Source organism: Dipodomys ordii, unplaced genomic scaffold, assembly GCF_000151885.1.
Source record: "Dipodomys ordii isolate 6190 unplaced genomic scaffold, Dord_2.0 Scaffold53, whole genome shotgun sequence".
NCBI classification, from domain to species: domain Eukaryota; kingdom Metazoa; phylum Chordata; class Mammalia; order Rodentia; family Heteromyidae; genus Dipodomys; species Dipodomys ordii.
The window spans coordinates 4,556,293-4,584,105 of record NW_012267269.1 but is presented as its reverse complement, the minus strand read 5'-3'; the positions used below and the strand labels follow the sequence as shown (position 1 = coordinate 4,584,105).

Here is a 27,813-nt window from a genome sequence, read left to right as displayed (position 1 = left end):
GTAAAGCTACTGATTGCGGACAGGCCACAGCCCAACCTACAACCTAGCAACCCTCACAGCAACTCCAAGCTAGAGGAAACAGCCACCTTGCTCTTTTGTGATTCTCAAAGTAGATCACCCTCCCACTGAACTAGCCTGGGAGAGGGACATAAAAAAAAAAGAGCTTCCATCAGCCTGCTGAAACAATCTGATTTAAGAAACCAACCAAGTAAAAGGACAACCAAACACCATAAGCAAATGAGAGACTCTACCACCAAGAGACTGGCTACAGACACAGGGAAGAACCACCCCTGCCGTCCTCCCTCCAATTTTTTTTTCCTGAAGAACTTTTCTCTTTTAGTTTAAACTGTCTATTTTTCTCATTTTTATTTTAGTTTTTTTGTCATTGTGGTTATTCTTTTTTTTTAATATTCTCTTTTCCCTTTTGGCCCTTTTAGGGTTTTTTTTCTTTTGCATTACTTAATAGCTGTTCTGTTCACCCCCAGATATATACCTGTCTTCTTTTATTAGACCTTATCCTTCATTGTGTACATACTTAATTCAGATATTGATTGCTCAAGTCACAAACTCCCAGCCTTAACTACATTAGTTATAGAATTATTTCTTTATAATTATATAATTTTTAAGTGTTTCATTTTAAATTTTTAATTTTTTAATCCCTCCTTTTTCTTTATCTATCTGCTCCTTTCTTGCTATCCCTGCCCTTTCTCTGAATTGCTCTTTCGCTTTGCCTCCCTACTTCCTCCAATCTTATTTTGTCCTCACAGTTCTCCCTAAACCTATTAATTTCTGGTCTGCTGACCCCTTACTTGATTTTCTTAGTCCATTGATTCCCTAGCTGTTTGTTGTTGAACTAGATTGTATCTGTTGAACTAGACTGTACTGTACCCATTTTGACTGGATCAAACAATTTGTGCAACTACAGGGCTCTGCTTGATACTTGCCTTAAAAGAGTGTTCTAGCTCAGAATTGGTTTGGCTATAAACCCAAATGGGCAGAATAAGCAGAAACACAAGAAATATGGCAAGTCTGGGTATTTCAACTCCTGTTCATGATAATCAGGCATCAGAGTGGTCAATGAATAACTCAAAGAGAGTTCCCAAAATGCTCTACAAACCCTACTGGTAAACATGATGAATGAAAAGTTTGAAAGGCTGCAAAGGTCTCACTGTGAGCATGATAGGGAAATGCATGAGCTTGATGAGGCTAACCAAAGATTAATACAGGAATATTGGGAGCATAATGAGACTAATCTAAGATTAAAAGAGGAATTGCATGAGATAAGAATAAACAAAGATAAATTGAGGCATTCATGGAATCCACAAGCAGACAGCTGGAAGAATTTAGGGAGGCCACAAAGGGAATGATGAATGAAGCCCAACAGAAGAAAAGGGAGTCCAATGAAACTATAACCAATCAACTAAAGGATTTGAGAATGTACACTGAAAACCAAATTAAGGAAGAAATCCATACAAGATCTAAAACAAAGCTCCAACAAAGAATTTTAAGCCATCAAATTTGACCAATTAGAAAGAAAAGAAATAAAAAAACAAAGTAGAAAGTCTTGACAGTAGGTTAGATCATGCAGAAGAAAGCCCAGATATTATAGAGAAAGAACAGACAACTATTCAAGACAAATCCAAGAAATATGCTAGATCTATTCAACATCTAGAAGACGTCATCAGAAAGCTTAATTTGTGGGTGTAGAGGAGCACCTAGGTGTAGAGCAGCACCTACAGACAGAAGCTAACAGTCTAGGAAATTTATTTAATAGGATCCTAGCAGATAACTTACCAGACATGCAAAAAGATAGCCCTATTCAAATACAAGAAGCCTTTAGAACCCCAAATAGATCAGAACAGAACAGGACAAATCATCATCACATTGTAATGCACACAGGATCAATTCAGACCAAAGAAAGGATCCTTAAAGCTGTCAAAGAGAAGAGATCAATTAACTATAAAGGAAAACCAATCAGAATAACTTCAGATTTTGCAGCAGATACAATTAAAGCAAGAAGAGACTGGAATGATGTATGCCATGCCCTAAAGACAAACAACTATCAGCCAAGACTACTGTACGCAGCATAACCCTCCTTCATAATTGAAGGTCAAATAAAAACCTTCCACAGCAAAGAAAAAATGAAACAATATATCTCTACCAAACCATCCCTACAAAAGATACTTAAAGATGTCTTACACCTAGAAAACCAACAAGAGCACAATAAAGGCCAAGAGACAGCCCCCAAACAGAATCCAAGAAGCATAGGAAAAACCCAGTTAGCACAGCCCCCAAGAAGGTGGATAACATGGCAGGAACTACCAAACACCTCTCAGTCCTTACTCTCAATATTAATGGACTTAACTGTCCAATTAAGCAACATAGACAGTCTATTTGGATCAAAAAGCAAGATCCTTCTATCTGCTGCCTTCAAGAGACACACCTTGCTGACAAAAACAAACATATTCTATAAGTGAAAGGCTAGTATAAAATTTATTAAGCAAATGGCCCCTATGAACAGGTGGGAGTTGCAGTCCTACTATCAGATAAAATAGAATTGGCGAGATGAAGAAGGTCATTACATAATAATTTAGGGATCTGTCCTTCAGGAGGATATTACAATTCTAAATATCTACTCACCAAATAATAGAGCACCCACATTTATCCAAGAAGCACTACTTTCCCTAAAATCTCACATTGATCCAAAGACATTAATTTTTGGGGAATTTAACACATCAGTATCCCTGCTGGATAGGTCAACCCAGCAAAAACTCAACAGAGAAACCTCAACCCTAAACAACTGCATAGATCAAGTAGACATAAAAGACATCTACCGAATATTTCACTTAGCAGCATCAGAATACACATTCTCAGCAGCACACAGAACATTCTCCAAATTGGGCACATTTTAAGTCACAAAGCAAATTTGTCCAAATTCAGAAACACTGAAATTACGCTCTGCATTCTCTCAGAAGACAAGGGATTAAAAATAGAACTCAACATCAAAAGCCGCCAAAGGAAATCCTGTAACACATGGAGGCTAAACAACACACTGTTGAACCACCTATGTGTGTGTTGGGGGAAGGGGTGGGGAGGAGGATTGGGGGGCCAGGGGGAGGATTGGAAGGGATGGGAAGGGGAAACAAAGGAGGAGGTTACAATGCTTGCCCATGTAATTGTAACCCCTCTGTACAGTATTTTCACAATAAAAAAAAAGAAATGTACTCATTATCTTGCCCATGTACTCGTTACCTCTCTGTACGGTATTTTCACAATAACAAAAAAATAATAACAATAAAAGAAGAAATCTAAGACCTAGTTACTCAGGAGGCTGAGATCTCAGGATTGTGGTTGAAAGCCAGCCCAGGCAGGAGAGTCGGTGAGACGTTTATCTCCAATAAACCACTAGAAAACCGGAAGTGGCACTGTGGCTCAAGTGGTAGAGCACTCGCCTTGAGCTGAAGAGTGCAGGGACAGCCCCCAAGCCCAGAGTTCAAGCCCCACAACCAACAAAAAAAAAAAAAAGAAAGGAAGGAAGAAAGAAAGAAAGAAAGAAAGAAAGAAAGAAAGAAAGAAAGAAAGATCTAGTAACAAACTATGCTGGAGGGAATGTGGCCAAAAGGGAACCCTACTGCATTGTTGGTCGGAGTATAAACTTGTTCAACCACTTTGGAAAGAAGTATGATGGAGGTTTTTCAAAAGATTCCACATAGAGCTCCCCTATTTATCCAGCAATCTCTCTTTTGGGCATTTGCCCAAATGGTCACAAACAAGGTTATACCAAAGCTACCAGCACAACCATGTTTATTGCAGTATTATTCACCATAGCTAAGATATGGAACCAATCCAGATGCCCCTCAGTAGATGAATAGATCAAAAAAATGTGATATATATGTCTATATGTATATATATATATATATATATATATATATGAAATACTATGCCTCCATCAGAAAGAATGACATTGCCTTGTTAGGAAATGGGAAAACTTTGAAAAAATTATATGAAGTGAAATAATCCAGGCCTAAAGAAACATAGGTGCCATGGTTTCCCTTATTTGCAATAACTAGTACATGTATAGGGCATGCAAAAAAGGTCAAAAGCTATGTACATATGACCACATAAGATGATGTTAAGTGAAATGAACCCCAAGACAGGGACACAAGTAGTTTTTTTCTTTCTTGCTATTGTTTTTAACATACTTATAATGCAGTATGTGATTCTCTTGTTTCTTTTGTATGTTCTTCCCCCATGGTATAACCCATTTTCACTGTATCTAATTCCGGTGTCCTGCACCTTTTATATACATTTTTATAATTTGGGTAGGGGAAGGTATATAACAAAATGCTTAAATAAGGATACAGGTTGACCCATTTTAACAATGAGATGTTCAAGACACTATGCTGAAAATGAACTTTGCAATTTTTTGAGGGGAGAGGGAGGATTTGGGGAGGTGGGGTAGGAAGGGATGGTAGGGGAAAAACAAAGGAGGAGGTAACAATGCTCAATAGGAAATGTACACATTATACTACTCATGTAATTGTAACCCGTCTATACAGTATTTTTTACAATAAAAATATATATGGAAAGATAAAAAGATAATCTGTAGCTTTTACTATCTGTCCTTTTAATTATCATACTCATTTACAGGCACTGTTATGTCAAACTTCTGTATCTCATGTTTTATTTCTCAAATGACATTGTAAAGTAGGAGAGGCGGATATGTGCAATAGTCCATCTGATCTACATATCAAGTACTGAAAAAAAGAAACAAAGTGTAGTGGAATGGGTTATAAAACAGACTGGTTTATACTGGCATGAAACAGATTCAATCATCCCATTTGGAAATACCTGATAATTTCAGCAGTTGAAAATGATGAGTAAGATTAGGGATAGTAAATAATCCTAATTGTTCAATAAAAGTAATAAAAATTGACTACAATCAACTACCTGTAGATTTCTTATAGAGATTTCTAGTACTTCTAAGGTCATCTGGCCTCAGTTTGGAAGACACTGCATTTCATTCCATAGATCCCTAGCTCAAAGTGCATCAGGAGGGGTTTGTTATGGTTAAAGTTGCCCACAACCCAGGGCAGTAGAACTACAAATCAGAGTTGTCTCTCTTGGAACAACAGATGTAAGTGTACTGGAAAAGATGGGCCAGAAAAACAGTTCTGTAGACAGAGCAAACCAGAGTCTAGAGAGACTTGTCTAGTGCTCAGATATAGAAAGAGGGCCAGTAAACAAAAGGTCAGAGTAGAACCAGGGAAATAGTACTGTGCAGGAATCTATAACTCTCAGTACTAAGCAAAGTAAGGGGACAACTTTCTAGCTCTATATCTGAAAACTAGCTGTGTGATTGGTGAAACAATGTGGAAAACCTATTGAGAAATGCAACATTTTCTAAGGATCTCAGGTCTAGATCTAAGGATACAGATATTTGGAATCTATCAGCACAAATGGGGATTATTTATATAGGGAATGACTGTATAAAAGCTGAGTAAGAAAATGAACACTGGGCTGAGAAGGTGGCTCAATGGTAGAGTGCTTGTCCTGCATGCATGAGGTCCTGGGTTTGATTCCTCATCATCACATAAGCAGAAAAAGCTGGAAGTGGCGCTGTGGCTCAAATAGTAGAGCACTAGCCTTGAGCTGAAGAACTGAGGGACAGCACCTAGGCCAAGAATTCAGGCCCCACGACTGGCAAAAAAAAAAACCCAAAACAAACAAACAAAAAAATGAATCACTATTGACTACTTTGCTTTCCTATGATTTAATTCAAATTTTTCTTCATGACACTTGAGACAATGATTTCCCTCCTGTGACACTGGTTAACTAGAACAGGCTCAATGGCAGGGTAAAACCAGTGGACCTTATGAAAGGTAGGCAAGGAAGTTCAGCCTCCAGGGAAGAAAAATGACTGATTATATCAATCCTACTAGGATTCACATGGCTTGTTCACAATCACTCAAAAATATTTTCTTAATCAGATTAGCTCATAGTATCTATAGCTTTTACTATCTGTCTTTAAATTTTAGGGCTCAATTACATAAATCATTGTTTCAAACTTCTCTATCCCCTGTTTTATTTTCCAAATGACATTGTAAACTAGGAGAGGCAGACCTCATGTGCAATAATGGCTCATATACTCTATGTATCAACTATTTACTTTAAAAAGCTTATGTGCATATGGAAGTTTTATGAATTTACTGGATGAAGTGAATTCATTATTTTGTTTATGTTATTTCTCTCTAGACTCCTCCTCATCATTTCCTTCATAATAAAAATAACTTTGTGATCTAAATTATTATGTACATGGTTGTGCTTAAGGCTGTCCAGAAACAAATATAAGGACTTCATCATTGTCTAACACTCTAACAGATGCAGGTATAAATCATGAACATTCTAGTCTCTTAGGATACTAACAAATGGATGCTTTTGTGATGCTATCACCACTGAAATGATAATTATATGATGCAACACATTTATTACCAACTTAAGTCTATTTCACAATGTACACATTTCAAAACATCAGGTATATCACAAAAGCATATAATGTTACCTACCTGTGAATTAAAAAAAGTAGACTTTATGTATATTTGGCAGTTTTGTAATGCTACTTAGACAAAAAACTTGAAACGGCACTAATCTTTCTAAACAAATTATTTAACTATACAAATTTAACGTACATTGAATCACTGGGCTGGCTTTGAACTGTGATTCTCAGGTCTCAGCCTCCTGAGTAGCTAGGATTACAGGCGTGAGCCACCAGTGCATGCCTTAGGATGGATCTATTCTTTTTTTTTTCATGTGTTTTACATGTTTTTTTGCTATTTCTTTTATTGTGAAAATACTGTACAGAGGGGTTACAATTACATGGGCAAGGTAATGAGTACATTTCTTATCAAGCATTGTTGCCTTCTCCTTTGTTTCCCCTTATTATCCCTTCCCGTCCCCCCCCACGCGGCCCCACCCACTCCCTTCCCCCAAAGTTGTAAAGTTCGTTTTCAACATACATCTTGTACATCTCATTGTTGCAATGGGTCCACTTCTATCCCTATTTAAACAATATGTTTTTTTCCCTTTCCCTCCATGAATTATACCAACATCAAAAACAGTGAAAACAGGGGTTATACCGTGGGGGAGGGACATACAAAGCAACAAAGAAATCATCTTATAAATATGTTAGAAATAATGGCAAGAAAGAAAACCATTTGAGTCCTTATCTTAGGGTTCATTTCACTTAACATCAACTTATCTGACCTTTTCTGCTTGTCTCAGACATATACTAGTTATTGCAAATAAGGAAAACCATGGGACCTATGTTTCTTTGCTCCTGGCTTACTTCACTTACTATAATTTTTTCCAAGTCTTTCCATTTCCTAACAAATGAGGCAATGCCATTCTTTCTGATGGAGGCATAGAATTTCATTGTGTATATATAACACATTTTCTTGATCCATTCATCTACTGAGGACATCTGGGTTGGTTCCATATCTTAACTGTGGTAAATAACCCTGTAATAAACATAGCTGTGCTGGTAGCTTTAGTATGGTCTTGTTTGTGAACATTTTGATAAATGCCCAAAAGTGGGATTGCTGGGTCATAGGGGAGCTCTATGTGAAGTCTTTTAAGGAACCTCCATACCACTTTCCAAAATGGTTAAACAAGTTTACACTCTCACCAACAAAGCAGTATGGTTCCCTTCTGTCCACATCCCCTCCAGCATCTGTTGCTATTAGAGTTCTTGATTATAGCCATTCTAACTGGGGTGAGGTGGTATCTCAATGTTGTTTTGATTTGCATTTCTTTTATAACTGGGGAGGTTGAGCATTTTTCTTCATGTGTCTATTGGCCATCCTTCTTTTCTCTTCAGAGAAGTTTCTCTTTAAGTCTCTAGCCCAGTTATTTATTGGGCAGTTGTTTCTTTGAGGATTTCTTGTTGGAGGATTATGTTTTTGAGTTCTAGGTATATTTTAGATATGAGACCCTTGACTGTTGTATGACTAATGAGTATCTTCTCCCAATCCGTGGGCTTTCTATTGTCCTTGCTAGCTATGTTCTTTGCCATGCAGAAGCTCTGCAATTTAATGCAATCCCATTTGTCCAACCTTTCTTTGATTTGTTGTTTCTCGGTCTCTTTTAAGAAAATTTCAGCCTGTGCCAAGGAGACCTAGGGTTTCTCCTATTAGGATGGATCTATTCTCGACAAAGATCCCTTCTGTATGAAAAGTCATTGAGCTTCAGAACAAAAATGACATGATATGGTAAGGGAGAAAGAGCTTCCTTAGCCAACCGTCATCCAGCAGGCAGCCAGATCACTCATAATAATTAACATATTAGCAGGTGTCACCATCAGTCAGCTTTTGCTTCCCTTTATTCTAATGACTAAACCTGGGCACACTAGTTATAAATTGATCATCCTCCAACCATCCTTGAGAAGTAGCTGCCCGCTGTTATGGAGAGAGAACACTGTGAGTAATCTGACTGAAAGTTAAGGCTTTTCAAATGGACAGAAGGAAGTAATCTGATTTTGTGTATTTTTGTACACATTATCTCATTTAATCTCTCACAAGAGCTATAACTTGAATGAGGCTGTTATCTTACCATTTTATATCCAAGTAAACAGGCTCGAGGAGGTGAAGTAATGCACTAATGTTCACACATCAAGTAAGCAGCAGAACATATTGAATTCCAGAGTGCTTACCTATTCTAGCACATCATCCTAGCACTGCCAAAAATGTATGTACAGCCAATGTATCAAGTTTACATTTTTGGATGAAATGCTTGTTTAGGAAGCAAGACAAGAATTTAGTCTAGTTTTAAAGATGGTCAGAAAAGGAGGTACCAAGACACTATTTTGGAACCAGTGGCATTAGATAACAATTACTTCACTGTGAGAAAAAAAAATCTCTTGTTTGTTCAAAAAGTGTCTTTTCCTTAAAAAGAACCATAAATGGTATGTTGGGAATAAAATTTCATACATAGCAGAAGAATGAAATTAGATGTGCACGTCACATTTCACATAAAAATCAACTCACTTTATACAAAAAAGTAGGGAAAACATGGATTCTTTGTCTTTCTGGGTCTGGCTTACTTAATATAATTTTTCCAAGCCTTTCCAATTCTTTACAAATGGTACAATATCATTCTTTCTAATGGATGAGTAAAATTCCCCTTGTATGTATATATATACCACATTCTCTTGATCCATTCATCTATTGAGAGAGTTTAGGCTGATTCCATACCTTGGCTATGTTGAATAGTGCTATAATAAACATGGTTGTGCTGGTGGATTTACTGTATCCTGCTTTGTAGTTCTTTTTGGTAATACCCATGAGTGGAACTACTGGATCATAGGGTAGTTCTATGGCTAATTTTTGGAGGAACCTCCACACTGCTTTCCAGAATGGTTGAACAAATGTATATTCCCACCAATAGTATATTAGGGTTCCTTTTTGAAGACATACTCGCCATCATCTATTTTATTTATTTATTTATTTTTTATAATAGCTATTCTAACTGGAGTAAAGTGGAATATCAGTGGTGTTTTGATTTGCATTTCTTTTTTTTTTGTTTTTTTTTTGTTTTTTTGCATTTCTTTTATGGCCAGAGATGTTGAATATTTGTTCACGTCTATTGGCCATTTTTACTTCTTCTGAGAAGAATCTCTCTAGCTTATTTACCCATTTATTCATTGGGTTGTTGTTTTGGGGGGGATTTAATTTTTTAAATTCTCTGTATATTTTGGATATTAGGCCATTGTCTTGAAAGTGGCTGACAAAAATCTCCCATTGTGTAGGCTATCTTCATAGCTTGTTGGCTATGTCCATTGCCATGCAATAACACTTTAGTTTGATGTAGTCCTGTTTATCAAGTCTTTCTTGATTTTCTGTGCTTCTGGATCTTTACTCAGAAAATTTCTAGTAGGGCCAGGAGCCCTAACATTTCCCTTTCTTTTTCCTGTAGTTGTTTCATGATTTCTGGTCTTACACTGAGGTCTTTAATCCATTTTGAATTGATACTGGTGCAGGGTGATATATAAAGATCTAGTTTCAGCTTTCTGCATGTGGATATCCAGTTTTGCCAGCACCATTTGTTAAGTGAAGTTAAGTCAGGGCCAGAGAGTCAAAAGATCCATGTTTTCCCTTATTTGTGGAAGCCAGATTTAGTTAAAAACCCCTAAGTATATATGTTGGGTAGTACACAATTATATATATAAATGTATTAACTGAAATATGGTAGAATCAAGGGAAATAATTTCTTTTTTTTTGCTGGTCATGGGGCCTCAATTGGGCCTGGGCGCTGTCCCTGAGTTCTTCAATTCAAGGCTAGTGCTCTACCACTTGAGCCACAGCACCACTTGTGGCTTTTTGTGCTTATGTGGTGCTGAGGAATAGAACCCAGGATCTCATGCATGCAAGGCAAGCCACCTTCCCAGCCCCAATTTTTATAATAATAAAAATATAAAAACAAAAACAAAAAAGTAGGTCCTTAAATGTAGATACTGAAGTTATAATAGTACTAGAAAAAATGTGAAAACTTCATGACAATGAATTTTGAGATATGACTCAATAAGCAAAATCAAAATCAACAAATGCAAAAATAGAAAAAAAATAAGGTATCTCAAGCTTAAAAGTTTCTGCACAGCAAAGAAACAATCAAGAGTGAAGATAACCCACAGAATGGGAAAAAGTACTGGTTAACCATATATGTGATAAGGGCTTAATATCCCAAATTTATAAGGAACACAACTCAATAGGAAATATTAAGTGACTTGATTTTAAAATGGGTAAATGATCTGAATTGACATTTCTTTTTATCTTTATTTTTTAAATATTATTTTTAAGTAGTTGTACAAAAGTGTTGCCATTTAACAAAGCAGTTTATGAATAAAGAAGATGAACAAATGGCCAACAGGTATATGAAAAAATGTTCAACATCATTAGGGAACTGCAATTGAAACTTCAGTGAGCCATTAGCTCAGACCTGTTAGAATGACTATTAACAGAAAGACAAAATAGCTGGGTGCTGGTGGCTCACACCTGTAATCCTAGCTACTCAGGAGGCTGAGATCTGAGGATCATGGTTCAAAGTCAGCCCTGGTAGGAAAGTCTGTGAGACTCATCTCCAACAAACCACATGGAAATGTTGCAGTGGCTCAAGTGGTAAAGCGCTCACCTTGAGCTGAAGAGTTGAGGGACAATGCCCAAGCCCAGAGTTCAAGCCCTATGACCGACCCAAAATAAAACAAAACAAAATAAAAGACAAAATATAAGCATTGGTGAAAATGTAGAGAAAAGGAAAAGGAAGCCCTTCTATTACACCAAGAATGTAAACTGATACAACCGTTATGAGAAACTGTATGTAAGTTCCTCAAAAACTTAAAAGTAGAATTACCAGTGACCCCAAAGTCCTGTTTCTACATGTGCTGTCATGGTTAGAGGAGTAAGATGAAGGAAGGGAGGAAGATAAGGGTAGGTGAATGCAGTCATACATGATATTCAGTGTGTACATAATGTGAAGATAGAACTAGATAAATGGAGGAGATGGGTGAGGTTGAGAGTGATGGAGCAGAATGATGAAAAGGGTGACAGTGTTATACATTCATTGCACTCACAAACTCACACCCTTAATTGAAACCCCTTTGTGCAAGTACTTAAAGATAATAAAAAGCCTTCATTAGCACACTGTAGAGACAGCTGCACATCAATGTTCATTCTACCATTATTCCCAGTAGCCACAACATGACAGCAATCTGTGTCCATGAATATTTTAATGAATCATTAAAGAAACATAGTATATACATAATGGAATATTGCTGATTGAAGAAAGATTTTAGTGTTTCTAATGAAGCTTACTCATGTTAATGAAATTGGTTTGATGGCTAGAGGCTTGGTTTAGTGGTAGAGTATTTGCATAGGAAGTATGAAGCCTCAGTACTGCTAAAAAAAAACACAAAAACAAAACATGCTTTGAGACTTAAATATGCTGCCTTTTAAATCTACAAAAACAAAAAGATCTGGTTGGTCTATCTATCTATCTATCTATCTATCTATCTATCAGAAGACACCATATTTTAGTGATATTAAAAGATAAATTATCTGCAAAAAATTATATGCTATGTATATGATTTTAACAGCTAAGTCATGAAAAATGACAGTCAAATATAAATATTTAATTCTCAGTTATTTTCTTGGGGAACAGCTATTGGAAAAAACATTATTTTATTCTGAATTTCAGGAGGAAAACAGTAATCATCTATTCAATATCTTAAATTATTTGGCTAATTTTCAAATGCATAAATGCAGTTAAAATTTTACACAATCTTAGAATAATATTTAATTCCTAATGTTTGTTCATGATATATTTGAAGAAAATAATATACTCTTAATGTAACACAAAATACTGAAATGCATTCTGGGTCTGGAGAAAAGGGATGTCATTTCTAGTCTTGGTTTAATACATGTATGAACTTAGGTGAGTTATTCAACTTCCTTTAAGCTGTTTCTTGGTTAGTAAAACAGAAATGTTGGCATTTGTTCTTGAACTTGTGTCCAGGAAAAACAAGTTTTTTATTTATCTAGTATTTGGTAACTTTTTTGGGAGGGGCGTGTGTCAGTCGTGGGGCTTGAACTCTGGGCCTGGGTGCTGTCTCTGAGCTCTTCAGCTCAAGGAGCGTGGTCTACCACTTAAGCCACAGCACTACTTTCAGTTTTCTGGTGGTTAATTTGAGATAAGAGTTTCAGCGACTTTACTGCCTAGACTGGTGTTTAACCATGATCCTCAGATCTCAGCCTTCTAAGTAGCTAGGATTACAGGTGTGAGCCACTGGTGCCCAGCTTGCACTTGCTAACTTTTAGTGAAGTCTTCTTAGGGTAATAGGAAGACAAATATGATGTGTCCTTCACTCCAGAAACACAGAGCAAACATGATGTGTCCTTCACTCCAGAAACACAGAGCAGAGATATGTAATATAAATGGTCAAATCACAGAATACTTCTGGAAGAAAGAAATTCCAAAGAACAAGCAGAGGTTGGTGAATAGGGCACAGAAGTTAAAAAGAAGAAAGAGTTAAAAAGAAGACAACAAAGAACAGTCCAGTTAGAGAATATTGCATTAAGCAAAGGCTTTGAGTTATGAGAAGGAAGGTGTTGAGGGACCTGCCAGTCATCCAGCTGAATGGAAAGGAATGACAAAGTCAAAGGACCAATGGAAAGGAAAACAGAATCAGGTTAACATAGTAATAGCAGTGCTATGCTATGGGTTTGTATTTTAATCTAAAAGCAATGGGTGGTAGAAGTGAGGAACTGAAGGATTTGAAATTTCTATTTATGGTTTTAGAAAAGTTATTGTGAATTCAACATAGATAATGGGTCAGAGTCTGGGGAATGAATTACAGGTTCATGGTATTAGTTTTAGCATGAAAATACAAAGGCCTAAAGTAACAGGCAGCAAGGATGGATAAGGAAGGACAATTATGAGAGATGATGTGGAGGAAGAACTGGAAAAATTAATGTGTATCTGGAGGCAGATGAGAGAGGGGAAATCACAGGTGAATTAAAGGTTTCTAACTTGCTTGGATAGATGGTGTCTTTGCCTATTTAGGAAATAAGAAATAAAAAATGAGGGACGTTTCTGTAGTTAGACAAGCTCCATTTTGGATATGTTCAGCTCAATCTCCTTGTAGGATACCCAAGTGTTGATATGTGGGAGTCAGCTAGATAGATGAAACACATTAAACAATGCTATGAACCATTCAAAGGTGCATCCTATTACTGGAATTCAACCTTATACTTTCAGTATGGGCATTAACTCTTGCAAGGCCACGAGGGAAATTACTATGCTATAAAGGGTCATTTCAACAATACTCTAAGGATTTCAAGCAATTAAGACACATTATTTTACTTTTTTATTGTATTTTCTTGCTAACGGAAATAATTTAGCTCCTAACAGAATCATTTCTATTATGAGCTACCTCTAACGGTTTGTAGCTTCGTATTCATGTTTATAGGACTGGCATCTGGACTGTATTAATAGAGCTACCATGCAGATGGAGAAAAAGGACAGTCGGCTGTCCTTCTTCCATCCAACCTTTGTGTCTATCACAGTTCTCCTATATGTATTCTTATTTCCAGCTGCCATGGGGTCATCAAGTCTTAGCTTAAATCAAATGTCCTCTGGCTCCAGGTCCCATGATGAAAAAATTTATGGAGTCCTGGACACATTACAAGTTTTACAGCTTTACAGCTGAAATCCTTCAGGTCCTCCTGACCTACTGAAGGAAAAAAATATGTTTTATTTTATTGTGATTCCCAAATGTTCCCCCAGTATGTGCATTTTTCCAATAGAATGTGCATGTTGCTTCCAGCAATGTGTTTTATATTACCTTAAAGAGTAGGGAAGCACTGATAGAAGGAAACAAGTTAGTCTTATTGCCAGTACAAGAGAAAATAGAACTTGCTATTAGATGCATGATTAGTTGACTATGTCTATAGATCATCAGTCTGTATTTCTCTTTTATGGAGAATATCTTATATTATTCAGTGTTTGTAACCTTTATTGTTTAAAAACAGTTAAAAGGATATGTTGGCTAACTAACATGTTGGCTGATTAGGTGAAGACATTTTAATAATAATACATCAAGAAATATCTCAAAATATAATGTTATTATAAAGTCCATGATACAGCTAGCTTAACATGCTTGAATTAAACATTTCTTGGGTAACAAATCTTCTGTCCAAATACATGTCAAGACCTAAAGTCTCTTTTTCATTAGGAAATTATAAGTACCATCAGTCTGGATAAGGATTAAAAATAAGATACCTCAATAGGCTCACCTTGACAATGAAATCTGCCGTCAGTGGTCCAGCCATTCTCAGTATCTCTTTGTCTGGAAATTTCTGGAAGTCCACACTAGAATTGTCCACAAGAAAGGTGCCTGTAGAACTGAGACTGTTTTCACCTTTAACACCTTGGAGGGTTTTGATTTCCAGATCTATATAACCAAACACATGAAGAAGAAAGATATTCCTAGGGCTACCATATGCAAGTACGTTTCATGCAACTAATTTTTGAGCTATATAAGTGAGAAATATCTTTCCTTAATATAGCCTACAATATTCAAATTGTGATATAAACAAAATGCATAACCATTGGTAGATCACTTTCCAAGCTCTTATGAATCTTTCACTTTCAAATGACCTCATTAGGACACTTTTCTTCACTGTAGCCCTAGTCCTTTGGCTAAACCATATATATCTTACTGATCTCTGACTTCACAGCTGTCAGCCTAGAGATCCAGGTACATCTCTTCATTGTCTCAGCACCTTGTGGCTTTATATACATGCATTAGTTTGTGTTTCCTCATACTTTCTGGTTGCTAACTGCAAACATGTTAGTGCTCAAAATGAAAACTACAGTGGCTATCCTTTTCAGTCTTCTTAAGTCATGATCGAAACTTTGCTCTTTGTGGCATTTTAGAGTGCTTAAGAAAGAAAAGAACTTGAACCATGAACATTCAAACTTGAATGCAATCAATTGGATAGTCTATGAAGCATCTTTCATTGAAGGAAGTTAGGATTTTGAGGGTGAGGATGATCATGATGAATATGTCAGAGAAAACCAAGTTCTCAGGTAATTGAGAGGTGATTTAGAATACTTGCTTTCTGTATGAAGAAAGATGGCCTAAAGCAGTTGTTTTTCCAGCCTTGAACAAGAACCATCAGTTTTGGCAGAGACTCTTGAGCAGAAAGATGTATACTTTGGTGAGGCTCTGGGTCTTTGAGTGTAGTTTCAATCACAATGGCTCTATTCATGAATATTTTACACATTGAGTGTCTGGCTACAGACAATTTTAAAGCCTTGAGAGGTACTAAACCATATCTAAAATGTTTATACTTTGTTGTTCTAGGTATAGTCTACTCTCAAGACTACTATAAGGAATACCAATGGGTAGAAAATGTTGATGTTCAATGAAATGTTCAGTGACCCGAGATGAAAGCTGTGGAGCCCATTTTGTAGTGTATTTCAGATTTTATGACTCTACCCCTGTGCAGAGAAGACCTCACAGGGAATCCTGAAGTGGGTGTATCACAGATGTCAATAAAGGAAAGCAACAATACTGAATCTCCTTTCTCCAGCTTTCATTCCTCAAGCTGACTTGTATACAGTTGCAGAACTATCTCCAGGGCAAGAATTAATTTAGTTATGGGGAAAACTTGAAGATCTAGACTTAGATCTTCACATCAGATTCAATCTTAATAAGATGTGTCCCAGCTGTTCTTCTCAATGTACTTCTGAGCTAGGGCAAAATGAGATTGCTTGGCCTTGTTCTGATTTGTTTCTAAATATTTAAGATTGGTTTTGTATCAGTCCAGCTTCTGGAAAAAAAGCTGCAGAACAAACAGGGTAAGGCTTACCACTGTATTCAATTTGCTGACTTGTATTCCAAATATAAAAAAAGTGAAACAAAAGAAAACATTTTTTAACTTCACATATGCTACTAACGTCATGTTTTTTGGAGAAAAATACCCATCTCATATTGTTTTTCATTATTTATGAATATCATTTTAGGTTTTACCTACAGACTCTTGGAACAGTTGAAACAAACAAGCTTCCTAGTGGAGGCATAACTAGGAAATATGAGAAAATTAATAAAGTCATTAAAATGAAATTTTCTTTTAAATCTTTCTTTTGCAATGAAGAGTCATTTTCCCATTTGGTGATAATCTTTTCCTGAAAATTTTACTTTGGGTTCTGTGATTGCTTGCAAAAATACAGTGTTAAGTGAGGTTGTTACACAAGCACTGAGTTCTGTCTCATTTCAAGGGGAAATGCAAATCATGTGAATAAGTGTATGCACATATATTATCTTTCGACATGTGAACATTATATTTCACAGGGTTTATCAAGATAAACAAAAGAGCATGGATTCATACAAGATGACTTACCATGTCTTTTTATTTTTCTAAACTATACCTCATTTATTCCATTGCTTCACATGACCCTTAAATACTACTTCTTGATTAACTTAATCTAATCTATTTTTTTATTTTTAGAAAGACTAAAGCAGGCTATATTGATGTTCACAGGCTCTCTCCTTTGCAGCACGATTTCCTTTAAAATCCAATTGCCAAAAAAATAATGATTCCTACCTAAATTGGTTTCATGACCATGTGTGTGAGAGAGGAAAAGGGAAGATGATAGATGACTTTGTGGGAAGTCAGGAATGATCAGTCTGAAAGATCAGGAATGCTCAAGAGACCAAGTACAGGAAGCTGTACAGTAAAACTGAATTTTATAGACGGTACTGTCATAGCCTCTCCCACTCTTGCCTTTGTTTGTAGCTGATAATTTTCTGTTGGTAATTTAGAGATTTACAACACACCACTAACAATAATAAAAAGATGTGGGTGTATCATTGCCTTAGCATCACTGAAAATCAATTCTTGCATAAAAGTTGGATGACAAGCTACCATTCTCTCTTTAGGCTTATGTTTTAATTTGGGATTCTCAACTGCTATGTTCAAGATATGGGTTAGTACACAGGATGCTTGATTATTGCATGGTGGTTTGCTTTAAATGTTTCAGTGTTAAGAAAGTTTTATACTTCTAAGTCTTCCTGGATTAGTGGGATAAGAGATAAGTAAGAAAAGGAACAAAGGAGGGAAAAACATGTAGGAGGAAGAAAAAGAGAGGGAAAAATTGAGATTGATTAGGAAGAAAGAAAAGAGAGAATGAGATATAATATGCACCAAAATATAAACAGGCACTTAACCCATGAACAAACAATTGGGACCATCTATTTTGTGTTTTTCAGGATGACTGTGGTTAGAGATAATGACCATAGCAGTTTCTGCCTTCTCATTAGGCAGCTAAAAGATAAACAGGAGCACTCAAAATATCATATTATGATAGAGTGGAGAGATTTGTACTCTTGTGTTTTAATCCCTTCTGGGAACAAAAATGAATACGAATGGTTAAAATTCCCAGTTCCTAAAGGAAAAACGTGGCATTTACTCACACAAATGATCTGGTCCTTTTAAGACAAGGCGGCTGTGTCGACTTCCATATGGAATGGCAACCACTGTATCGTCCACTAGAGAGGGAAACAAAGCAATGTTTTATTTTTACTTTTTAACTTTTTATTGTAAAAGTGAGGGGTTACAGTTACATAAGTCAAGTAATGAATTCATTTCTTTTTGAACAGTGTCATCCTCTCCCTTATTTCCTCCCAGTTTTTTTTCCCTCCCGACCCCCCTCCCCACTAAGTCTTCTAGTTCATTTCCAACACAGTGTCTAGTGAGTATCACTGCTGAATTAGTTTACCCTTTGTCCCATTGCTCTGCATTCACCCTCCCCTCCCCAAATCAGATAAACTTACAGAAAGACAAAACGTACAGAAAACAAAAACAATGACAAAAGGGGGGAAAAAACAGAAGAAACAAACAAAAAAAGAACTGCAAACAGTACAAAAAAAAACCCCTGGTATTTCCATTTCTTCAAGTTCATTTTGATAAGCATCATTTTATATGATCATATGCACATAGCTATTGCGCCCTCAAAGCAATGTTTTAAAAGTCCATAATTTCACATGAAATTATTCATTGCCTTCTAGCCAGAGACAGTGTCTCAAAATATACAATTGTTTTTTAAAAATCAGTTTTTGAAGTGGGAAAGCCAATCTCTAGGAATTAAGATTTCTAGTTTCCTCAACATAAAATATTTCAAAGAAATGAATTACCAGTTCACTTAGGGAGGGTTTGGCCTGTTAAAGACAATATAAATTTTTGGTATGTTAAAAATAGATTTGCAAATTTTCCTTTTTGATGTTAAAATACCATCAGACTTTCCTGGAGCAGAGCATTTACATTGAATTAAAAATGGAAAGTACGTTCTAAATTTCAGGGGATGCATTTATTATATCGGAATCTGTGTCTCTATGGCAGAGTGTCTTGGACAATTAAGACAGATAAGAGGAGGGGGCACTATATTTGTTAGTGTGCTTTAACCTTCTCAAGGGCAGAAATTCTGCCTTCTACTTCTTCACTGTCTTCATACTGCCTGTGCCTAACCCTAAAGGCTCTTGTGTCATTTTATAGTACATACCCCCAAATTATTGTTACTATGCCTCTATGTATATTCCATTTTGAATTATTTTTTAAAAAACTTAAATGAATCACAGATGATTTTATCATAATTATTTCTCTTCCCTACTTACAAATTGACCCTAAACTTAGTAGATTAAAAAACGATACACTGTAGCTATAAATGGACGTGTTAAGAGGAAACAGCTTTGTACAACTGAGAGATATCAATAAAAATAATAAAGTATTAGGGGTGGATTACATGTCCAATTAGGCCTTTAGGCAATGTCATTTATTTTCACCCAAGTCATACCACATATTGCTACACCCATACTGTGGACATAATTCTGTGGGGTGTGTGTGTGTGTGTGTGTGTGTGTGTGTGTGTGTGTGCGCGCGCGTGTGTGTGTATGGGGGGGGACTTGAATTCAGGGCTTTGTGCTCTTCATTAGCTTATTGGCTCAAAGTTGGCACTCTACCATTTTGAGCTATACCTCTGTTCAGAAAGGATTTATGATGAAGAAATGCCACTGTCTAAGACTATGAAGTGCAAAGTCAAATGGGTAGGAAAGCACTACAGAAGACAAGAAAGGCAAGCTAAAAGCTCAGCAGGATGCTGAGAAACTCTGTAGGACTCTGTTTTTACAAATCTTTGCAACTCTGTTTATTATCATCCTGTCATAATAACAAGTTAGCTTAAATAAAAGAATCCCCAAATACAATTTCTCAGAATCTTAGCATTATGATCTTATCTTCAGAAGAGTTTAAGTAAGGGAATCTCAGAAGCTTTCCAGCTTCTCAGCTCCTCAGTTTCCTCTTTCATAAAACAAGGAAAGCAATACCTGCCACGTATTACTGTTGTTAATAGATATAAAGACAGATTCATACACACAGATGTATTTCTTGGAACATGGCAGATATTCTATAAATTATATTTTCCTCCTTTTATTTCCAATCTCTTTAAGAATAGAACCAAAAGATTATTTTGTGGTGCTTTTAACATGCCAAGGTGCCTAGCATGTTACCCATTGATGGAGGAAAAGAATCAGATGTCTCTGCTCTTGCCCTAAGGAGGTTACATTTATTGAGTTCTCTATGATATGGAAAAAAGTACTCACACTATATCTTTATAACTGTTTCTAATACCATGCTTTGTTGAAGAAAAAGTCTGAATTTTAGTGAGCTAAGACTTTGTGACATATAGGAGCAAAAAATGTAGCAGGGGTAATGGAAAAGGAACACAACAACGTTAAATCTGGGGCCCACGGCATCCTCAATGCTTTACATAAAGACATCGATTTTAAAGTTTGCAGAGGAAACTCAAGGCCCTTCAAACAATGTGTTTTCTAGAAATAGAAAGTCTTTGTTTATGCACAGGTCAAATAAAGTGCAAGTCAAAGGAAGCTTTCTGTTGGGCTGTGCAGTCTTCTGACCCCCACTCAGCTCATGTGCCTTGCTTTTGCTTTGTTGAGAATTAATTCACATTCCACAGGCTGAGGCATTAACCCTAGCTTTGGCTGATACATTAACAATTGCATGCTCCTGGGAGAAGGCAGGGGAGGAACCTAAATGATTGTTGGGAAGAAGGGTAAGATGGAAAAAAGCAGACTAGGGAAGAGCCAATATCCTTCTGTACTTGTCTCATCAATAAGAAAATGGGATAACTCAGGCTGCTCCAGATGAGTGTTTGGTAGAAGACAGGATAGAGGTAGGAAAAGTCATGGCTTATGGTTCAATTGTGGAGAAGTCTGACAAGTTTTAGCAGATCATTAGGGGATCTGTAAATTTATTACATTATTCTACAAATAGTTGTAAGGATATATTGGTTTATATTTCTATCATACTCCATATGTGGGACTAGGGATTCAAAATAGACAAATAAAAAATCAGTCCCACACAATGATCCTTGAAAAAAGAACCCAAGGAACAAAGCACAGGGAAATCTCACATGTCCATATCCATTTCAAAGCACATGATTTAGTTTCTATAGGGGCTTAAATGAAAGACACCTATTTCGACCTGTTTAACTCAGGATATACTTGCTTAATGTGTTTCTCTGAGGAAACTTTAATATTCCTTACTGTATCACAGAAATGGTGGTCTTGATTTGTTGAAAAGTAAAATAGAGAAAATTAAAAACACATTTCCTCCATGTCGATAAAAAGTCACCTACTGTTTGAGTTGTTACTGTCTAAATAATGGTCCTCAGTGATGAGTTGAGGGAAATCTGGGAGTTTTATCTATGTGTCCATTACAGTGATGCTGTGCACAAAGAGGTGTTTAGGAGAGACCAGAAGGTGTGAGCAACTTGTCTCCTCAGAGGTGCATGTGGCTGGTATGGTTGCAGAAGCAGATGACTATGGCTCTTACCATGCTGTGCATTCCTTCAAAGCACCCTTTCCCACAAAGGCTCTCCATTCTGTGATCAAGTACATCTGTTCTAATCTGTTCTTCCTTTGTTGACACAACAAAGATGCCAGTCTTTGGGACCCATTTCTAGGTTATTTATCAACAGTTCTGAAAGATCTGTTTCAGAGATTAGATAACATGTTGGTTGAATGGGCAAATTATCCATGAGAGTCAAAAATTCTGTCATTTCACATACATGAGTAAATACCCTTTTGCAAGAAAATTGTTACCCAGGATTATACCTAAAAGATTTCCTTAAAAATACATGTAATGATGTATATTGTACATGTTTCTATATAAAATATTATATGCAAATTTTACAACTCTTGTGGATATGCTTTGTGATTCATTGGTATATCAAAGAAAGATGATAATGGCATTATTTCGGAGATGGGTAGGGATGGGACATCTGGGAGGGAGGGGGAGAAAGACAGAAGGGGTGATTGACCAAGATGCATTGTACATGTGAATACACATGTAAAACTGAAACCTCTTTGAAGATAATAACATGAAAGAGATAAAAAGAAAAAGCAGATTTCCTGTTCTGGAATCTGACTTTGTTTTACTTCTAGATTTGTTGTCAAGTTCATGTTTTTAAGGAATCTTCCCTTTGAACATACAAGGCTAATAACATTATTTTTGAAAATAAAAGTGCAAACTATTGTTACTATAATTTGCTATACCTTAAACCCCACCAGTATTCAGGAGGTTTTAATGGTATATTTAAAATCTTCATGTCAATTTTACTATTGTCAAAATATATCCAATAAAACAAGGAGAAGCTTTTCATACTGACTCTGTAGAATATCAGTAATTACTTAATAGAGGATGTAGACTGGAAAGGGCAAAAAATACTTTCTCCATGCCCAATCGGAACTTCTTTAAGTTCTCCATGCCCAACTTCATTCTTGAAGTAATCTACAACAAAAACTTCGGTGCCATCTTCATGAGTCAAAATGTCTTATTTACAAAATACCCTATTTCACTGAATCTAAGAGAAATAACTTGTGATATTTCAACAAATATAAAGTCAGAATATATTGCACAATGAATAGAATCCTAAATTTTCTCTCAAGTAGGCAGTAATCCTGCCACAACTAACTTTGTGTGCACAATTGCAGACAGCAAAACATTAACATCAAACCTACAAACAAATGTCAGATACTGGGAAGCAAATTAAAAAAATAGTAGAATATCCACTCATTTATCTTCCAGAAACCTAATAATTTGGGGGACCCTACGGAGATGAAGAATTGGAGGTACTTAGGAACATTACCATAGATATTTACAGTTCTACACCATTGCAAAACTGATTTAAGAGCCTAGCACCAAAGTACCAAGACTTTTATTTCTGGCTAAGTAAAAAGTACCTGGGACCATATTTACATTCTACCTAAAACAGCCAAAATGTCAGACAGAATTATTTGAAGGTACTGGGCAGGCCAAGGTGTGTGTATGTGTGATTAACCATCTTAAGAATCAGAAAACAAATGAGGCAGAACCTAACATTGTCTTAGATATTTACCTTGGAAGAATTTCTTGCCTGTGCCATTGGAAATAAGAACTCTGGTACAGACAAGTAGATTCCTTGAGCAGAGGATGTAGAGTTTGTATGGTAAAGTAGCAGAAAGGAGAGAGAACTCTGGATACCTAAGATGGTACTCTTAAGCATCCAGCATCTATTGCTGGATGAGAGGTTGTTTCATCCATGAAAAACCACAGGCACTTTAGGTGCACACATGAAAAGCATTTCAAGGTATCTCACAAAACTGAGAGTCTCTCAAGGTGGAAGTTTTTGCAAGGATTTATTTTAGTGTAACAGTGTTCACAAAACGAAAGGTGGGAAAAAAGAGGGGAGAGAAAGTGAATGGGTAGAAATGTAGGAGTGGGAAACAAATTAAGTTGGGTAATCTCTAATCATTAGACAAAAAATAGTTCTAGGTCATCAAAAGGGATGCTATTTATTGTTTTAATACATGCAGATATGCTATGGGTCTACCCATATTATATGTGGTTGTTCTGGAGTTTGAACAGAGGGCCTCAAACTAGCTTAGTGGTGCTCTACAACTGAGCCATGCATATAACTCTTTCATGTATTAGTGATTTTTTGAGATAGGGTCTTACTTTCTGCCCCTGTGCTTGCATGCTGGGCTAAAATCAGCCTACTTAGGTTTCTCTTCATCATTTGGATAATACAGCCACCATGCCCAGCATCTTCCTGTAGAAAGTTTTATAGACTTTTCTTCCTCAACTTGCCTGGAACTATGGTCCTCCCAATCTCAGACTTCCACAGGGCTTAGGATGGAAGGCATGTGCTACCGTCCTTAGCTATGTGCTAAGAGGTCTTGTAAACTTTTCTGCTCAGGCTGGCCTTGAACTGCCATTCTTCCATTCTTAGCTTCCCAAGTAGATAGGATTGCAGGTGTAAGCCACTAGTACTTGGACTCTCCACCAAACCTAGGTAACTCTCTGACTGGTACTTTTAGTAACGTTTTACTTTTAGTATTTATAATTTTAAGTTCCCTGTCTCTTTATCTATCTTGCCTCATACTGAGTAATGTACAAACATGAGGCAATTTACCTTAGACTAGAGAAAGAACAACACAAGAAGTTAGAAGAAAGAAGATATTGTGCTCATGTAGAACTGAGAAAATAGTGGTTTATCCCACAAACCAGAGTTGAAAACTTCATACTTCATGGAACACTGAGTATTTAGTAGAAGGGCACAATTAACTCTAAGCCAAACATGGCTTTGGTCCTACCTGCCAAATTTGAAGACCCAAAAGGATCAAACTGAGTTCAAGTAACTCAACTCAAAAATATTAACAGGAATAAAAACACATCTAGAATCCAACAAAGTAAAATTTTCAATGACGGGCATCCAGTCAAAACAATAAACAAACAAAAATACTGCTCATACAGAAGTAAGAAATCAATCAATCAAAGTCATGAATGGACATTAAAATCTTTACTATAACTTTATCCCGTATGGTTAGAAAGGGAAGTACTAAAAATAAAATGTCAAGCCCACAAGGCTTCACTGGTGACTGCTATTAAGCATTTAGTGACGAAATAGCAATTCTACATACTTTCTTCCAGAAAACAGATACAGGAACATTTCCATCTTATTGCGTAAAGCTAGCATTATTCTGATAGCAAAACCAATTAAACACAGTGCAAAGAAAGAATACCACAGACCAGTGTGTCTTATGACCATACTTATGAAAATGTTCAACATAATCTTAGCAAATCAAGTCAGCTATCTACATAAAGGATATGCAAGCTCAAGTAGAATTTGTCTCAAAGTCCCATTTTTTCACCAGGACCAAAAGTTCCTAATCTGAAAACCAACTAACACAGTACACTATAGTAAAAACACAAAAAGAGAAAAAAAACCCTGCTTATATTAACTGAGACAAAAAGAGATTTTGAAGAACTTCAACATTCATCCATAATAGTCCTCAGAAAGCAGTCAAAGAAGGCAACTTCCTCAATCTGATACAGGGTATTTACCAAAAACCTATAGCATCATAAGGAGCTTAGGAATTGAACAATGCTTTCTTATTTCTAAACATTATTGTTTATGTGGAAAATATCATAATCCACAAAAATGTTAGGGATATTAATACGCAAGTTTATCAGGTTTGCAAAACACATAGCAATGCACAAAATCAATCTTTTCAATCACTGGAAGATTAAACACAATGGATTAAATCTCACTAAAATGTATGAACTCTGTATACTGAGAACTAATAAGCAATCAAAGAAAGCCTCAGCAAATGGAAACACATAAAAGTCATCACAGGTTGAATGACTTAACACAGTAACACTCTCCTTCCTGACAAATTAATCTGTAGAATTAACACATTTTTAGTAACAATTCTGGTGTGATTTTGTTTCAGAAGTATGGCCAGGTGGACTGCAAAATTTATGTCAAAAGTCAAAAGAATAGCCAAAATCAGTTTGAAAAGAAAAAAAACATTGTAGGAATCACCTTACCTGGTCTAGCATCTAAAGTTATAGTAAGTAATGTGGTATTGATGAAGGGATAGATATGTAGCAGAAAAGAGATAGAGCAGAAATGGCCAATGGAATTTTGTCAAAGACTTAAATACAACTTAGGGAGACAGACAAACTGAAAGAATGGGACATCAAAACCTCAAACTAGATATGAACTTTAGACATTATGCTAAAAGTAACTGAAAATGGGTTACAGATCTAGAGGTAAAAATGTTAAACCTTACTCTTTCAGAAGAAAAGTGGGCAGACAGAAAACAGGGCAGGATATATATCAAATTCTACACAATGCAATCTGACCTGTAGTGACAGAAGGACATCAGAGGTACCCAGAGACAGGTGTAGGGAGATGCAGGGTTGTAAGGAACACAAGGAAGCATTTTGGATAATGGATATACTTATGATCTTGATCATGGTGATGAATGAACAGATGTATCCATATATAAAAACTTATCAAACTCTAAACACTTAAGCATGCTGTTTAGTAAAGGCCAATCATACCTCAGTATTTTTTTTAAAGTATCAGAACCAAAGAATTTTATTTCTTTTGTAGATTCTTCTTATAATTTGCATCACTAGGATTCCTGATGATGTAAAAAATCAAAATTGATTAAAAAGAGCTGCAGTTTCAGATAAGGTTTTGTTTCAGCTATACGGATCAATTTATTTCATTTGTTATTTGCATTTTTATTTTATATGTGCAGAAGTAAAATATGATTAAACATCTGTCCAAGTATAAAACAGAGCTTTTATAGACTGACATAAAATTCTTAAATGTTCAGAAAGTATCATGCCATTGTTTCTTAGTTTCAATGGCAGCATTAAAAATAAAAACATTCTGTAGCACATAAGATAATGGTGCATCTTTAAGTCACTAATGTTTTAGATTCAAAGAAATAGTTCCGGAATTGGACTACTTCTTATTCTGTCCACAGTTACTGGTCCAAGCCATCATCATCCCTCGGCTATTTTTGTGACTATTTTCTCATCCACTGTCTCCTCTCATCGTAGGCAGAGATCCCATAAAGCCATTCCTCTGCTCAGAATCTCCCATGACTTCTTGTCTCATCCAGATGAAGATCTAAAATCTTTAAAGATCCTATAGTACTAATGTCATTCATTTCCCTACAACCTTTCTGCCTTCACTTGCTTTTCTCTTTCCCTGAGTTTTGGATTATGCCCTTCTCTTGCTTTCACCAAATCCTTACTCCAATGCTTTCTTCTAAGCAAGTCATCTTCTTACTAACTTATTAAAAATTGCAACTTTCCTCTAACACCCTTGGCAGGCAGCCCATCTAATCTCCTGTGCTTTTCCTTCTTTGCTTTTCCTTCTCCATGACCTTGGACTATATACATTTCATTTATCTTTTTGCCATTAATTTTACTATGTAAGTGCCTTGAAAGAAATGGATTTTTTGTCTGATATATTTTTTTACTGTGTTCCCAGCACCTAGAAAAGATACTCAGCACATAACATGTGTCTAGCAAGTGCTTACTGTTGTGTGAATGAATGAATATATATATCATTGTGCAACTTGTGAGCACAGCTGGAAGCAGCCCATTACAAGGTGAAAATGTCTTTACTGTTTGTGTCTTCTTAACAAATTCACATGTATTTGTGTTCATAATATAGAGACTTATGTTTTATTATCAATACACTTTGAGCCAGAATGATAGTCCAGGAATATGTTATAAATCAGTTTAAGCCACAGTCTGAGAAACACATCTCGGAGTATTAGGGTTTTCATTTTATCTTGATATGAATTAGTTTCTCTGCCCTTTTCTTTCCATTCAAACTGGAGGGAGAGTATGAGTACTTTGGAAACTCAAGTCAAACTGGAGTTAACTTGATAGCAAATAGACTTCATCTAGGTTTAAGTATTTTTTTAGCCTGGTTAAAAAGCACATAATATAGCACTATTCAACACTTAAAACAAAAATGAGTTTTAAAAACCAAAAGTAAGGTAACTTTAGCTAAGTGACTCCACGCGCCCCCCTGCCCCCTCCCGCCCCTTCCCTCCCCCCCCTCTGCCTCTAATTGGTTGGGGAAGTCAAGAAGAAGAGAAAACAAGGAGAGTGGCCATAATTGGTGATCGTCTTTTCCCTTAAAATAGAAAGAATGCTTTGATTTTGTCCTCTTTGCATGGCCTTTGTAATCGCCAATTATAATGTCTTTTCTTTTTTTTTAAATTTTATTTGTGAATATACTGTACAGAGGGGTTACAATTACATGGGCAGGATAATGCGTACATTTCTTACCAAGCATTGCAGCCTCCTCCTTTTGTTTACCCTTCACATC

General features: G+C 36.2%; 1 protein-coding gene across 1 annotated transcript in view; it reads right to left on the bottom strand.

Annotated features, from left to right (window-relative positions):
- Positions 1 to 27,813, bottom strand: part of Adamtsl1 (ADAMTS-like 1) — a 385,192-nt gene that overhangs the window by 211,496 nt on the left and 145,883 nt on the right. The window contains exons 6-7 of the mRNA XM_013020837.1: positions 18,026 to 18,100; positions 14,841 to 14,998 (exon numbers count right to left, since the gene is read on the bottom strand). Of these exons, the coding sequence (XP_012876291.1) occupies positions 14,841 to 14,998; positions 18,026 to 18,100 (233 nt within the window). The remainder of the gene's footprint in view (positions 1 to 14,840; positions 14,999 to 18,025; positions 18,101 to 27,813) is intronic.